Source organism: Mustela nigripes, chromosome 1 (genome assembly GCF_022355385.1).
Source record: "Mustela nigripes isolate SB6536 chromosome 1, MUSNIG.SB6536, whole genome shotgun sequence".
NCBI classification, from domain to species: domain Eukaryota; kingdom Metazoa; phylum Chordata; class Mammalia; order Carnivora; family Mustelidae; genus Mustela; species Mustela nigripes.
In genome coordinates this window covers 32,157,205-32,172,162 of record NC_081557.1, presented here as the reverse complement: position 1 = coordinate 32,172,162, position 14,958 = coordinate 32,157,205, and the positions used below count along the sequence as shown (strand labels likewise).

At 53.4% G+C, this 14,958-nt stretch overlaps 1 protein-coding gene across 7 annotated transcripts in view; it reads left to right on the top strand.

Moving 5' to 3' along the window:
* Positions 1 to 14,958, top strand: part of NAV2 (neuron navigator 2) — a 722,564-nt gene that overhangs the window by 694,764 nt on the left and 12,842 nt on the right. For all 7 annotated transcript variants that reach the window (XM_059407175.1, XM_059407119.1, XM_059407156.1 and 4 more), the window contains 8 exons: positions 1,192 to 1,354; positions 2,090 to 2,190; positions 4,298 to 4,393; positions 6,149 to 6,317; positions 10,137 to 10,372; positions 12,518 to 12,672; positions 12,889 to 12,960; positions 14,445 to 14,641. In XM_059407175.1, coding sequence (XP_059263158.1) covers positions 1,192 to 1,354; positions 2,090 to 2,190; positions 4,298 to 4,393; positions 6,149 to 6,317; positions 10,137 to 10,372; positions 12,518 to 12,672; positions 12,889 to 12,960; positions 14,445 to 14,641 — 1,189 coding nt within the window. The remainder of the gene's footprint in view (positions 1 to 1,191; positions 1,355 to 2,089; positions 2,191 to 4,297; positions 4,394 to 6,148; positions 6,318 to 10,136; positions 10,373 to 12,517; positions 12,673 to 12,888; positions 12,961 to 14,444; positions 14,642 to 14,958) is intronic.

The window sequence follows — 14,958 nt, the reverse complement described above, 5'->3', positions numbered from 1 at the left end:
CCAGCAGCTCTGCCGTCCCGTCTTGCTTGCGGCCGTCTCCTTCCTCTGGTCTTAGAGATTGCTATGGGATCCTTTGTACCCAGAATCTGCCACCCACCCACTCGCAATTCCAGTTTCCAGACTCCTCAGCCAGAGAGAGCCCCTGACTGCTCCCTTTGCCTGCACCAGAGGTTTCTCTATCCTAGTCCCAGTGTTCCCTCTGCGGGGAGAGCCTTGTGCACGGCCAGACCAGACACGTCCCTCAAGGATTAGCCTCCCTCTCTCCATAGCTTTTCCGGGTCCTGCGTCTGCAAGAGTTAGCGCCCTCATCTGGATTCCTGCAAATGTGTTCTTAGAGCCCCTCCTCCCTTCCCCCTCAGACTAGAAGGCTTTTGGGTCTTCTGGCTACTCTTTCTCTGTGTCTCTTTCTCTGGATGTAGCTCCAGTGCTGTGCATGTGGTAGGTTTTCCCTACACACGTGTAGAGAAAAAAGAGCCCTATGGGCTCTGCCACATGGGGCCTCACTGGAGAACCAGCGTTTCCCAAAGGAGGTTCCATGGGACACTCGTTCCATGAGAGGCTCTGTGAATGGAGAACTCCTGGCTCAGCTGTGTTCAGGACTGCTGCACACTCTGCCACCTCCGAGCCCCACCATGCAGAGCAGCTCCTAAAGGCTCTGAGCCCTACAGAAAAGAAGTTCGCCAAGCCCAAAGTCTCACAAACCTCTTGTATTGTAAGACTCTCAGTTAAGACTCAGACAGCAGGGACGCCTGGATGGCGCAGTGGGTTGAAGTCTCTGCCTTCAGCTCAGGTCATGATCTCAGGGTCCTGGGATCGAGCCCCACAGAGCAGAGAGCCCGCCTCCCTCCTCTCTCTCTCCCTGCCTCTTTGCCTACTTGTGATCTCTGTCTGTGTGTGTCAAATAAATAAATAAAATCTTAAAAAAAAAAAAGACTCCACAGACTCTGGGAAGCATTTCTGATTCTTTCCAAAGGCCAGCTCTCCACAAGAGTGGCCCTTGCCTCGCCAGACAGGTCTTATGTGTACCCAAGAGCAGCCAGTGCGGCCGGACCTCTCCAATGGTGTGACTGGCTGGGCCTCGGCTGGGATTCCCACCTGATCCCTGCAAGGGACTTTCCAGTTCCTGCTCCAGAAGATGCTTGTTTGTGTTCCATCCACCTAGTAAGCGAACCCCTCCCATACTCTTTGCAGAGTGAAATAGAGAAGCTGAAAGCTGAGAACGACCGCCTGAAGTCCGAGTCTCAAGGCAGTGGCTGCAGCCGGGCACCCTCCCAGGTGTCCCTCTCGGCCTCCCCTAGGCAGTCCATGGGCCTCTCCCAGCACAGCTTGAACCTCACGGAGTCAACCAGCCTGGGTGAGTGGCATCCCGGGGCCAGGGGCAGGTCAGGGCCTGCAGCTGGCACTCCAGTCTCCAAGTAAGAGCCCCGAGATAAGCAGATGAACAGATGAAATGGAGAGGCAACAGGCGTGTGTGCACTTGGGGTGTGTGTGTGTGTGTGGGTGTGCGTCTGCTACCAACATGAGCTCAGCCGTTAGACTGCTGTCATGCTTTGCTCCAGTGCCCCCAGTTCTCCAAGCCATGAGTTTGGATCCTCTTGTCCGCCATGCTGAGTTCCGTTTGATCCATTTTAAGAGGCTGACCCACAAGCTGAATGCTGCATAAAAACCCCACAGTAGCTGGTCGCAGCTGGGGCAATGGCTTGGTCTGTGGTATTCCTGCCTTCAGGATGGATTCCCGGCCAGCACCATCATGAGCTACACGAGCTAGGTTTTCTTTGTAAGCATATGGAGGCTGATGCTTTGATTTCCTATCCATAATGCTACGTTGCTCTCATTTTGGTTGAGCCCCTGCCTCGCACTTCCGTTTGGCAAGGCCCATCGTGAGCCTGCTGGTTCTTTGGTTGGTCCACCATTGGTTTCTGTGGTTGCATTCTCCATTCTGCCCTCTCCCCTTCCCCTACCCCACCCCACGTCCCTGCACCCCGACACCTGGTTTGTCCTGCTGCGGTGCCAACGAGCAGCGGGGGTGTCAGGAGGCCGGCTTTGCTGTCCCCATGTGCCTAAGGCTGTTGATGTTTTCCATTCGCAGACATGTTGCTGGATGACACTGGTGAATGCTCGGCTCGGAAGGAAGGAGGCAGGCATGTTAAGATAGTTGTCAGCTTTCAGGAGGAAATGAAGTGGAAGGAGGTTAGTTGGATCCCTTTCCCCGCTCTGCTTGTCCCTTCTCCAGGTAGAACTACCTAGCTTAGTGATGGCTTCCTCAGACCGCATCACCTCCACGCCCAAGGTGATTCGGAGGTCCTACTAACACTTTCCTTAACTAACCACAATCCCCGGCAGCATTTTGACACAATTAATGTGAGCAGACGGCCCCTCCCTCCCTCTCGTGTTTGGAAAGTCTAATAATACTAAAAATCGTCCCCTCTTGCACTCGCACAAAACTAATGAAACACTAACGTCCGTCGGAAACGGCTTTTCTGACTTTAATGTGTCCCGAAAGAAGGCAGCTAAGCACAGTTAGCACGGAAGGCACAGAGGCAAGCCGACCCAATGCACCAGTCTTGTCCAGGGTTCAGAGCCTGCAGACAAGGTGGGACACCGCGGTGGCTGATGTGAAGCTGGTGGGGCGGCCTGACTCCCCGGGCTGAGGAATCTTGAGTTTTCTGAGTAGTTTTAGTTCTCTTCCAGAGCCTGAGGAGGCCACACCCACACTAGGGACAATTTGGGGAGTAGGGGTGGGGGTTGGCAGAGTTGACTTTTCGTCATTGGTTCAGTCCACACGACACTGAAATGACCCTCTCTCAGAGAAGCAAGAAAGATTTCACGAGCGGTTATTTCAAGTCCTCTTCAGCTGTTTGTTTGTTGTTTCTTGGCATCCTTGCCGACATGCTGTTTGTCGTGGAGGACTGACTGCCTGGGAGCCTGCTGTGCCCACCGCAGCAGAGCCGTCTATGGCCAGACCCTCTTTGCCAGAGGATTCTACAGTGTGGCTGGCCCTCCGGTCTTGTAGAAGGGGGAAGGCCCAGAGTTTGGAGCTGCCAGTGACTTTTCTCCTCATCGAACCTAAAAATACGTATATTTTTATATATAAAAATAAATCTGAAGAGGTCCGTTTTCAGAGCTTAAGTCATGGCATGATAGGACTCTCAAGGGGAAAATTCATTCTTAGAGCGTTCTTATAAAAAATTCAGGGGACACCTGGGGATGTGCCTTAATCCAGTGATCCTCAAGAGGAAGAGGTCGATTCTACATTTTACAGAAGCTTGAGTCCCTTGAGAAATTGTATTGTTCTGGATCACTGCAGGATCCAGGTGAAGCGGGTCAGCTGGACGGCGTCCCCTCCGTTTTACAGCTGAGAAACTTGTCACCCAGGCGTCATTTACTTCAGGTCACAGGGTGACTAGTAAGGCCAGATCATCTCACCGTAAGGCTGGTGTTCTTTTCTCTGCTGACTTTGCTTAACTGCCACATACATCCCACCCCTTGCTGTCCCTCTGCTAATTCTCTATCCCTATGAGCCTGTCAGAGCTAAGATTTTAAAATGCAACAAAATGGAATATTCTATTAATTTTTCTTGAATCATTGTGATTCGTGAGCCCTACCCTGTGCAGAGAGCCCTGTGGGCAAAATTCAAAAGACATAGAAAAAGTATTTTTTGTGTGTCAACTTCCCAGAGTTTTCCTTGTCTTCTGAATTGAGTATGTTTTAACTTTTAATTAGCAGTAAAGCAATAAACTTTATAAAAGAAGAAAAGAATCGAACATATTCTATCCTGAAGGAGTTTAAGATCTAACAAGGAGGTAAACTTGATTTACAAATAAGACATGAATACCTAAAAGTAAATAAATACAGAATATGTTCCTGTATCAGTTCGGTACAGAACCAGTGAAGCAATGTGAGCTCTGAGCCTGATGGGTTAATCATTGAAGGCTTCCTGGAAGAGGTGAGTTTGCAAGCAAGGTTTGGAAAGGGAGAGATGGCAGATAGGAGAAGGGAGAGCATTCCAGGCCAGGGACGTGATCTCTGCACTATACACGGCACACCTTCAGAAGGTTCTCGATTCCAGAGAGGAGATCCTCTCTTCCTGACCCACGGAGTACTGTTTCTGCAAGAGAGCAGGGCAAGTTTTTAAGATGACTGTTTTCCATCTACGGTGTGTCTGGTGTTATAACAAATGGGACTTTTATTCCCCTCTCAAACCATTGGTGGCGCTCTAAGGCAATCTGAGTCCTTACTAAACTGTGTCAGAAAAGATGGGCCTGTTTTTCACCTGCATACATTTCCTTACCCTTAGGATTCCAGACCACACCTCTTTCTTATTGGCTGCATTGGAGTTAGTGGCAAGACGAAGTGGGATGTGCTCGATGGGGTGGTTAGACGACTGTTCAAAGTAAGTGTCTAAGAGGATGGCTACGGTTGTCTGCCTGAAGCGTGGGGGCCCGGGTTCAGGGAGGGAAGGGGTGGTTTGTGTCCGGAACATGGCCACTGCCTGGGTCTGCCCCTATCCTTGTGTTGCTGGGGCTAGTCTCTGGGCACTTCTAGTAACAGGAGGATAGTGAGTACTGGCTGGTGACTGGTCAAGCCTGCTCCTGGCTACCCTTGGCGGTGGTTGACCAGCCTGTGAGAGCCGTTTCCCTGGCCTCAGGCAATTGTCTGAGCCTCGCGTGGTGAACTGCTAGTTGAATATTGAACTGACTTAGAATATACTTTGGATTGAGTACCCTGTGGCCAGGGCCATTTCCATTCTTCATTTCCCGGGGACTGGATCCGACTTGCCCAGCATCCCAGCCAACGCTTCAGAGTCTGTGAATGATTTTTGCTTTATGTGACATTAACATCTGATCGATGGCCAGAGTCAAAGAGACTGGTATTTCTATATTTGCTCTAGTCACATCACTGGAATAACCAGATGTTTCACCTGAGGTGAACCTCAAACAGAAGGTGGTTTGGGAGAAGCTTCTTGGACATTTTTTTTTTTCTACTGTCCTCAAGGGAGTCAGCAATCTTAAGTGTTGAGTAATATCGGTAGCCTGCATTTTTGGTGCCAGAGACCATGCTAGCATTAGCCCCGATTTATTTCCAGGCCTGTGAGGAAGGTCCTATTATTTTCCCACTTAAACAGGAGGAAGGTAAGGCTCAGGTCACCTGCCCAAGGTCATGGAGCTAGAATGCAGCCATGTTGACCCAGCTGAGTTGGTGTGACTTTAGAACGTGACTTAACTAGTACACTCCAGTCTCTTTCTAGCTTCTAGATTCAGGTGGCTTCTCATGCAGGAAGCCCTATTCTCCAGCCAAAGATCATTGCCCATCTTGGCAGGCTATGGAAATGTGACCGGGCAAGAGATGGAAATGGCTGAGGCAGACCTGACCTGCTGCCTGGAGCCCAAAACTGAGCTCTGCTGATGGGGAGCTGGGCCATCCTCGGATTAAAAAGACAGCAGTTTAGGCTGAAAAGAGCCTGTGGGCATCAAGGGGAGGGAAGTGAGACCATTAAAGGTCGTGAGACCTGTCCTTAATAATTCTACGTCGGTCACCATCCAGCTACCTCCTTGCCTACAGACCTCCAGGCCAGGTTCACTGACCTAAAACCTTTTGGTCACTCACCTCAGAGGGCGTACATTCCAAATTAAACACAGTTTTTCCTGTTTAAAGATCAAAAGCTGCTTTTTTTTTTTTTCTTGCAGTCCTGGGGTTTGCTCCTTTTATCATCCGTGTGGTGTTTGCTCTGAGCCAAGGGGAGGGGCTGGTGGAGAGTTCTTGTCAGAATTTCTCTCTCACGAGTTTTCCAGCACTATTCCCAGGCCCTGGTGTCTTCAGGATTTCAGCTGAATTGAAGAAAAGCAGCCTAACGTTTCCTTGCTTGGTTCACCCAGACTAAACGTTCATGATTATGTTAGGGCTCCCTCCACGTCACTAACCAAATAAATCCATACTTAAAGAGGCCTGTGGTACTCGGGACGCCGTCCCCATAGAAAGTTCTCCCCTCCCCTCCTCCCCACCCCGAAACTTCTCGTTCCACAGCTCGGTTTCAACCCAGGCATCAACTGAGAGAGAAGATGATCAGAAATCCCTCGCAAGGAAAACATGAGTCACGGGCAGATTTCTAGCCACATCTTTGATGGGGTCTTGACTTTATTCTTCCCAGGAATACATCATCCACGTCGACCCCGTGAGTCAGCTGGGGCTGAATTCAGACAGTGTTCTGGGCTACAGCATTGGGGAAATCAAGCGCAGCAACACCTCGGAGACCCCCGAGCTGCTTCCCTGTGGCTATCTGGTCGGCGAGAACACGACCATCTCTGTGACCGTCAAAGGTAATTCGGCCGACGGCGGAGGTCGGGGTTTTTGGGGAATTGCGGTTTTTGTTTTGTGACTTGGTGTAGGAAACCGTGGCCCCCCGTTTGGTTTGCACGCATGTGGGGGGCTGGGCAGGCTTCTCTAACTCCTGCAATCACAGTCGCTCTTACCTAAGCAAGTTCAACAGCCCTTAGCTTTTTCCACCGCCGCCGGAAGCAGATAGTTTTAGTTTATTGCTGAAATTATATAACAAAAGGTCCCATTAAGCCTTATGACTCTGAGATGTTGGCATCTTAATAGCCCTGCGGAAACAGGGCTCCACTGATACCCGTGGGTTGCTCTTGCCAGCCGGCCTTGGACATGGTCCCGTTCTACAGGTGGGAGCCGCTCTCACCCACGCACGGCCCTGCTGGCGTCTCCGGCGGCCTTATCACCCGGGGATGCTAGGCCCCAGGCCAAAGTGCGTGCCAAGGGATTCTCAGCCCACAGAGGATCTTGTAGGGGCAGTATCCTGGCCAAATGAGTCTAGCAAACTGCATCATTGTGTATTCAGGGGACAGGAAGACAGGAGTGTACGGGTGCACTAACACCATCCTTGGATACATGGACTCCTACCGGGAAGAAGGCTGTTGAATCCAATCCGACACAAATATATTTGACGGCAAACCTCCCCTTTCCCCTGTAGTCTATGAACTTCCCCTTACCCTCCACCAAAGAATGGATTAAGGAACACTATACTTACTATGTAAGGCACAGCTTTTTCTTTTCTTTTTTTTAAGATTTTATTTATTTATTTATTTGACAGAGAGAGAGAGCGAGCATGCACAAGCAGGGGAGAGTGAGAGGGAGAGGGAGAAGCAGGCTGTCTGCTGAGCGGGGAGCCTGACACAGGGCTCAATCGCAGGCCCTTGGGATCATGACCTGAGCTTAAGGCAGATGCTTAACCAACTGAGCCACCCAGGCACCCCAAGGCACAGCTTTTGACTATAGTTTTAACAGGGCATCTTGGGGGTTGTTTGACGTAAGCTTCGCTTCCTGGTTGGAAGGTATTTCAGAAGCGCCCCACCATTCCTTAGGAGCATGAATTCTTACCTTGTTCTGCCAGGGACGAGTACAGTGTTACCATGCGAGCCTCACACACAGCCTTCTTAACCATGTCGATGAGCAAAACTGCACGCGTGTGGCATTGGATGCTAAAGATAGCTTTAGCGGGAACAAATGCACCTGGAAAATGGCAGGAGCACTTCAAACACGGCTGGATCCAGGCATCCCGACAGTGCCCTAAGAGCCAGTCCTGCCTCAGCTTGGCATATTTTCTGAGCTCTGTGCACAGCTGTAGAAATGGCCCAGGTAGCCCCAATTCATCCTTCTGGCTGGGGAACCTAAAAGGAAGAGAATGTCCTTTTGGAAAAGTGGGACAGAAAATTCCAGCAGGTGATTCTAGCCCACCTGAGTCAAGTAGCCATCACTGAACCGGTCATGGCCTGAGAGAGGATTTAGCCCAGCCCGGGCCCTTGTGTACTGAAGGTGCTGGGTCAGCCCCACTTGAAGGCCCTGGAATGAGCTCCCCACAAGAAGAGTCCTACTAGGGACGCCTGGGTGGCTCAGTTGGTTAAGCAGCTGCCTTCAGCTCAGGTCATGATCCCAGCGTCCTGGGATCGAGTCCCACATCGGGATCCTTGCTCTACAGGGAGCCTGCTTCTCCCTCTGACTCTGCCTTCCACTCTGTCTGCCTGTGCTCGCTCTCTCTCTGACAAATAAATAAATAAAATCTTTAAAAAAAAAAAAAAAAAAAGAAGAGTCCTACTAGAAGGGGCAGGAGGATGGGGTACTAGGCACACCAAAAACAGTGCCGCTCTACAAGAACCCCCTCAGGGAAAGCCTTATCTGTCACGGGCTTGAACTGCGTTTCATCTGTGCTGGTGAGCGTGGGTGACTTGGAGGTGACAGCTACAGTCACTGAGGGGTAAAAGGAGTGATCTGTCACAGAGACCAGCCCTCTGTAGAAACCGGGACAAGATGGTCTGCCAAGGTGGAATGTGCCCGGCCCCCATCCCAGCCCAATCTACCATGGTCAGCACACCAGGTTGTTCAACATCTCGAGGGATCCCTTCAGGTTTATTTTTAAGCAACACCTGACTTCTGTTTTCCAGCAGCGCTTTAACCCCTGCCTTCAGGACACCATAAACTATACAAGAGTTGGAGCTGAAATCCGTGGGCTGCAGACGGTCCACTGCAGTGGTCCCAGGGGTGGGGGTGTGGCTGGGCACACCCTGTAGTGAGTTCATGGGCAGAATAGTCACTCCCAGGGGGCTTTAGCGCGAAAGACCAAAAGAGCATCAGCGTGTATGTAGAGAGAGATTTCTGTGGGTTTTTTCCTGTCTCAGGATTAAGTTTAGACTAGAGACCCTGCATTCCACACTTTGCATCGAGTTCTAGCCAGTGTAGGGTACCCTGAGCTCGGTACCAGGGAAGTCTTAGGCCTGTACCCAGAAGATAAGTCATTTAGAAACCTTCATCATGGTCATTCTGGAATAGTCTCCTGCATGTAGGGGCTATTCTCAGAAGTTGGGGGAGGATTGGAAAGTAGCATATAAATGCATTTGTGAGGTCTGTTTGCAGTGAATAATTTTGTAGAAGAAAGATACTATATGATAAAACAGAATAAATGGGGGTCCTGACTGGCTCAGTTGATCTCAGGCGTGTAAGTTCGAGCCCCACAGTAGGTGTTGTAGAGATTACTTAAAAATGAAATCTTTAACAAAAAATAAAATAGAATAAATGCTTTTCATTTGACTTTTTACCTACCTACGCTAGTTTTCTTAAGGTAAGTTTTAACAAAACTGTTTTAGGTTTTAGACAGTGACCTTGGATGGATCTTCTTTTGAGAATGATATCAAGAAAATAGTTGTTTTAAAAAAACCAGGTTAAGCATCTGACTTGGTTTTGACTCAGGCCATGATCTCAGGGTCTTGGGGTCCACCACATGCTCTCTTTCTCTCTCTGACTACAAATGAAAGTTTTCCCAATAAATAAATAGCCAGCAGCCCCGGGGCACCTGGATGACTCAGTCTGTGAAGCAGCTGCCTTCGGCTCAGGTCATGATCCTGGGGGTCCTGGGACCGAGGCCCAGGTTGGTTCTCCCTCTGCTCTTCCCCTCTGCTCATGCTCTCTTTCACTCACTCTCTCAAATAAATAAATAAAATCTTTACCAAAAAAAAAAAAAAACCAACAGCCCTGACTGGTGGAGCGGTCCCACCTAGGAAAGGGGAAAGATACATTTCCTTCTGACATTGTTGAGACTCAGAGGTCTTGCTGGGTAGCCTCTCGGCTTCCCCTACCCGTCGTCACATCCCCAATCAAACTGCACTTCTTCGTTCTCAAGATGAAGGGGTGGCCTTCTTTGTGGCATATCTGAGTGTGGGCAGCAGTGCCTTAGGGCACAAGAGAGAACAGGGTGACCGGCCACTCCAGGGTCTTGGCAGACGTGGGAGACTCGAGTCTGGTCTGGGCAGACAGCAGCAGCACGGTAAATCCAGACAGGCAAGCAGAGCCCAGCGTCTTAGCAATTCTGCAGAGGACAGACAGGGCCCCAGGGCCTGGGTGCCGGAGTGGACGCTGAGTCTGGGCGAGTCGGCCAAACCAGGTGTCGGGCCAGACAGTGCTTATGAGCAGACAGACGGCCGTGGCTGCTTGTGCCCTGCCTCCCGTGTACCCGGATGGGCAGAGGTCTCGGGGGAGTGGCTGCCATGGACAGAGTTCGGCAGTCCCGGGGGCACGTGCAGAGCCACCTGTCATACAGGGCTCCAGACCCTTCCTGTCCCTCTTCAACGCAGGGCTCACAGAGAACAGCCTGGACGCGCTGGTGTTCGAGTCCCTGATCCCCAAGCCCATCCTGCAGCGCTACGTGTCCCTGCTGGTGGAGCACCGGCGCATCATCCTCTCCGGCCCCAGCGGCACCGGGAAGACCTACCTGGCCAACCGGCTGTCTGAGTACCTCGTGCTGCGGGAGGGCCGGGAGCTGACCGACGGCGTCATCGCCACCTTCAACGTGGACCACAAGTCCAGCAAGGTGAGGAGGTCCTGTGGAGGCTTCCGCTCAGCCGCGGCCTGCAGCGAGTGGCCCTTTTGGGGCCATCAAGGCCACCCCTGCCCTGATGGGGAAGCAGGGTCACCCGTGTGGGCTCACTCGGGCTTGCGGAAGCCTGTGGAGAACGTCAGGATGGCAGAGCAGAAGGCGCAGCCAGGGGTGCCACCTGTAAGGAGAGGTGGCCCACCTCTCACTGGCCCACTCTGAGCTGGCTGGGACGCCCAGTACTAGGAGTCCTTTAGGAGCACCCCAGAAGCATCCATTCTGGTTTGCTGAGAACTTGTCACGTGCTTACTTGGCGCTCTTGTTTCTCCGGATGAAACATCCTTTTGAGGAATGGTGAGGACATGCACAGTAACAGCTCCCATCACTGACCGCTTGCCCATGACCAGCAAACTGGCTGCCTCACGCTAGTACCCTCGAGGGGGAGGTCGTGGCTCCTCATGTCACAGAGGCAAGACCTGAGGTTCGAGGTGGGTGGATGTGCCTAGGACCCCTTAATGGTGCAGAGCGGTGGACTAGAGTGTAAGTCAGAGTCCTAGACTCCAGAGCTGGCATCAGGCTTCAGTCCTGCTTCATGGGTACCCCTGGGGAAGTCTGACCTGGTCCCAGGAAGTGCTTTCTCAATCCTGTTTGCTGCTCATGCAGTGGGAGGTGATGGATGATTTGCTCGCGCTGGCCCTGAGCGAGGGGACTGGTGAGTCAGAGGCAATTGGGAAATGACTCTTCTGCCTTACAAATCACCTGGCATGCTCCGAAATACAGATTGCTGGACCTTATTCCCAGATGACGGCTTTCAGTATGTTTGGCAGGCCGGGAATCTGCGCCATTCAGTCTGCTGGGTGATTTTTGATGTCGGGGTAGAAGTAGAAGTTTTCAGAGTGCCAGTGCCCAGAGTCTCTGTGTGAGCCCACTTAGGGAAAAGCACCCTGTCCCAGGACCAATGAGAGAAGTATCCCCCCCCAGACACATGGTTGGGGGTCGAGCCCAGGCTAGATTTGAGCCCCTTCCCAAGTTCCCCTTGACCAGCACCCTCGGTAGAATGCAGCTTACCAGCCATACCCCACAAGCCTGAGTAGGGGAAGGAAGGCTCTGGAAACGCTGTCCTTGTCAGGTATCTGAGGCCACGAACCCCTGGTGGAAAGGAGCTAAAGGAAGAAGAAATCACTAGTAACTTAAAAAGTGGGGCTTTTCCTGATGCTAGCAAGCCACACTTGGGCTTAAAAGGGTGGCCTGTGTGTGTGTTTGTCGGAGGGAGGGGAAGCATCTCCCTCTGAGCTACCGGGCTCGTGCATGGGACCATGGTGTGGTGAGGAGCCCACAGCGAGGCAGGCCCGAGTCTGGAGCCAGGCCCCTGATTCCGATGTGCCCTAGCCTCCTCATTGGTAAGATGGAGAGAAGCCCAGTGCCCACCCAAGAAGGTGACTGTGGGGCTGCAGAGATTCTGTGTGTGAGACTCTAAGTCCCTGGCCACCATTGTTAGATGGTAACACTAGCAGCCAGGCACTCTGGTGCCTCGCCGCTTGTCTGCCCGCCGTTTCAGCTGTTCCTCGTTTGCACTATTATCCTTCTTCCTCCTCTTCTGACCCACATCCCTAACCACAGCCGTGCTGGGATGCATCCTAGTTCCAACCCAAGCCAGTCCCCTACCTCTTCTCCACAGTTCAGCCCAGAGCTTACCTTTCGTCCAACCATCCAGGGCCCCCTCGGCATGCAGGCCCTCTCCCCTGTGCCGCTGGCCGTCTGTTTACGATGGCACTCGCCGTGCGGGGGGAGCGCTCCTTTGCTGTATCCGTCCATCAGGGGCTTCTGTGTGAGTGGCTCTCAGGCAGGTGCTGTGGGAGTACAGACATGTATAAGGCACCCGCCCTTGGGAATGTTCTGGAAGGTCGGCATCATAAACAACATCAAGAAAAACAGCAACCCTTGCAGAGAAGTGTTAGGAGCAGGGAACACAACCGTGCCTGGGCACGGTTGTGCCTCAACCCACAGTGCCTCAACACAGGCTCACCACAGCCTCCTCAGGGGCCTTTCCACCTGTGTGAACCTGGGCAAAGTAAAGGCTTGGAGCACGTGCGTCTTTATTGGGGAGCATTCCCCCGCTGAGTCTTCCCCCGACCTCCCCAGGAATTGCGCCAGTACCTGTCCAACCTTGCCGACCAGTGCGGCAGCGAGAACAGCGCTGGGGACATGCCCCTCGTCATCATCCTGGACAACCTGCACCACGTCAGCTCCCTGGGCGAGATCTTCAACGGGCTGCTCAACTGCAAGGACCAGAAATGGTAAAGGACAGCTCCGGGCCCCATGGTCCCCAGAGGATGGTAGCTACGGGATGTGTGCTGCGTGGGCACGCTGCCCCCGCAGCCCGGGGTCCGCGGGCGGGGTTGGGGAGGCAAGCAGCCATCTGCCTGCTCGGGCGGGCGCTGTGGGCTTCCGCTAGCACCTTCCCTGGCTCACCTTTGACTCACCGAGCCTTCTTTTCCTTCCCATCCCCGCAGCCCTTACATAATCGGCACCATGAACCAGGCTACCTCTTCTACTCCCAATCTGCAGCTTCATCACAACTTCAGGTGAGGCACAGCTGTCGGGCGCCTGTGTCGGGCGTCGTGCTGAGCATTTGCCCGGGTGTAACCCATCTCGTTCCCACGATAGCCTCAACGAGGTAGACTGATCTTGCACATTGGGACAGGGAGGCTGAGAGAATTGCTTCGCGTGGGGTCACCTGACCGGTCAGCGGCAGAGCTGAGATGGGAGCCTGGGTCTCCCTGAGTCTCCCCCCCGGGGTAGCCGTGACAAGGACATGGCTCTGGCCTTGCCCCCCTGCCCCCTGCCTGTCCCTGGTGATGCATCTCTCCGCCCCAAGTGATCCTGAGAAGTGGAAGCTCTTGCTTTTGAGTGTCCTCTCAGAGCTGGGTCTGTGGGGCTTTGTACTCCAGCGGTCCTGGCCCTCTACCAAGGTGCTGTCACTGCTGGGATTCGGGAAGTGGGAAGGACTGTCCAGCTCAGTCATGCAACATGGTGATGTGGCTTGCCTTGCGTGGCTGGATGCCCTATGCCCCACGCCGCCTCCCACCTGACTGTCCCGCTGCCCCTCTCCTGCCTGGGCCCTTCGAGGTGGCTGGGAAGCCCCTCTGGGCTAGGCCCCTGGCTCATTTTCACTGGCCGTTCTGCAGGCGTCTCTGAGGGAAAGCTATTGAAAGTGGACCTGAACTGTGGTCATCCGAAATGTCGATTCCCCTAGGCCTGAGATCACGGTCACCTCTGCAGCCAGGCTGTCCTGGCTCATCAGTGCTTCCTCCTCCCTCCCCACCACCGCAGCTCCCCGCACACCTTCGCTGCAACCCTTGTGCCTGCCCGCAGCTTGGCGCCCTGCGGGCCCTCGGCTGCACCAGTGGCAGCTGAGGGAGCGTTCCAGAATCCAGATCTGACCAGAAAACCGTCATGCTTAAAGTCCTTCAGTGGCTCCCCATCACCTCCAACATGGAATCAGACCCCGTGGGTCTGAACGCTGAATTACACTGGTCCCACTGAATCTCTGCCTTTTCCCTCAAAGACCCCACACACCTGTACGAAGGTGGCAGCCTGGTCTCCACCCCCTTCCCCAGCCCCTCCTGCTCTCAGACATCCGCTCCTCCGGGAGGCTTCGCTGTTTCCCCGGGCTTTGTCAGGTCTCGTCCCTCTGCTCTTCTACTTCCTCCACTAGACTGTGTGCTTCTGGGGAACAAGGACTGCGTCTTAGTCTTTGTCACAGCCCCAGAGGCCAGCCCACAGCCCGACTTCCAGCACGAGACATAGCAGGCTCAGCGGTTAGAGCTCAGACTCTGGAGCTGGACCGTGCTGGTTCTGATCTTAGCCCTTCTGTATATTAAACAGCCGTTTGATCTTGGATAAGCTGTGCAACCTGTCTGTGCCTCAGCATTTCCATCTGTGAAATGGGGATGGCTCTCGCAGCTCTGTCACAGGGCTGCCCTGAGGGAACTGGGATTTAATGTGTGTGCAGTGTTCAGAGCAGTGAGGCCTGTCTTCGTAACGGAGAAACCTTCCTCTCCTCCAGGTGGGTGCTTTGTGCCAACCACACGGAGCCGGTGAAGGGCTTCCTAGGCCGGTTCCTGAGGCGGAAGCTCATGGAAACAGAGATCAGTGGGCGAGTGCGGAATGTGGAGCTGGTAAAAATCATCGACTGGATTCCCAAGGTCTGGCATCACCTCAACCGCTTCCTGGAGGCTCACAGCTCCTCAGACGTCACCATAGGTAGGTGGGAGGCCAGCCAGGGGACAGACGCTGCTTCTGGGGCCCTGGCCGGGACAGCACTTGGCAGGCACAAGTCAGCCAGATGCCGCACCGTCCACACGGATGAGAAGGGGACAGAGGGATGGTCACAGCCCGGGCAGACCCCGTGCTGCCGGTCATCAGCATCCGGTTCTGACTCTTTCCCCCTCTTTGCACAGCCACTAGAGCTCGCAGCCGGCCTGCGCCAATGCCAACTCCCTGATGAGCCCCCACTGCCAGGCTCCCCCAAGGGCAGGGCACCCGGCCACATGGGCTCCACTTTAAAAATAAAACACAAT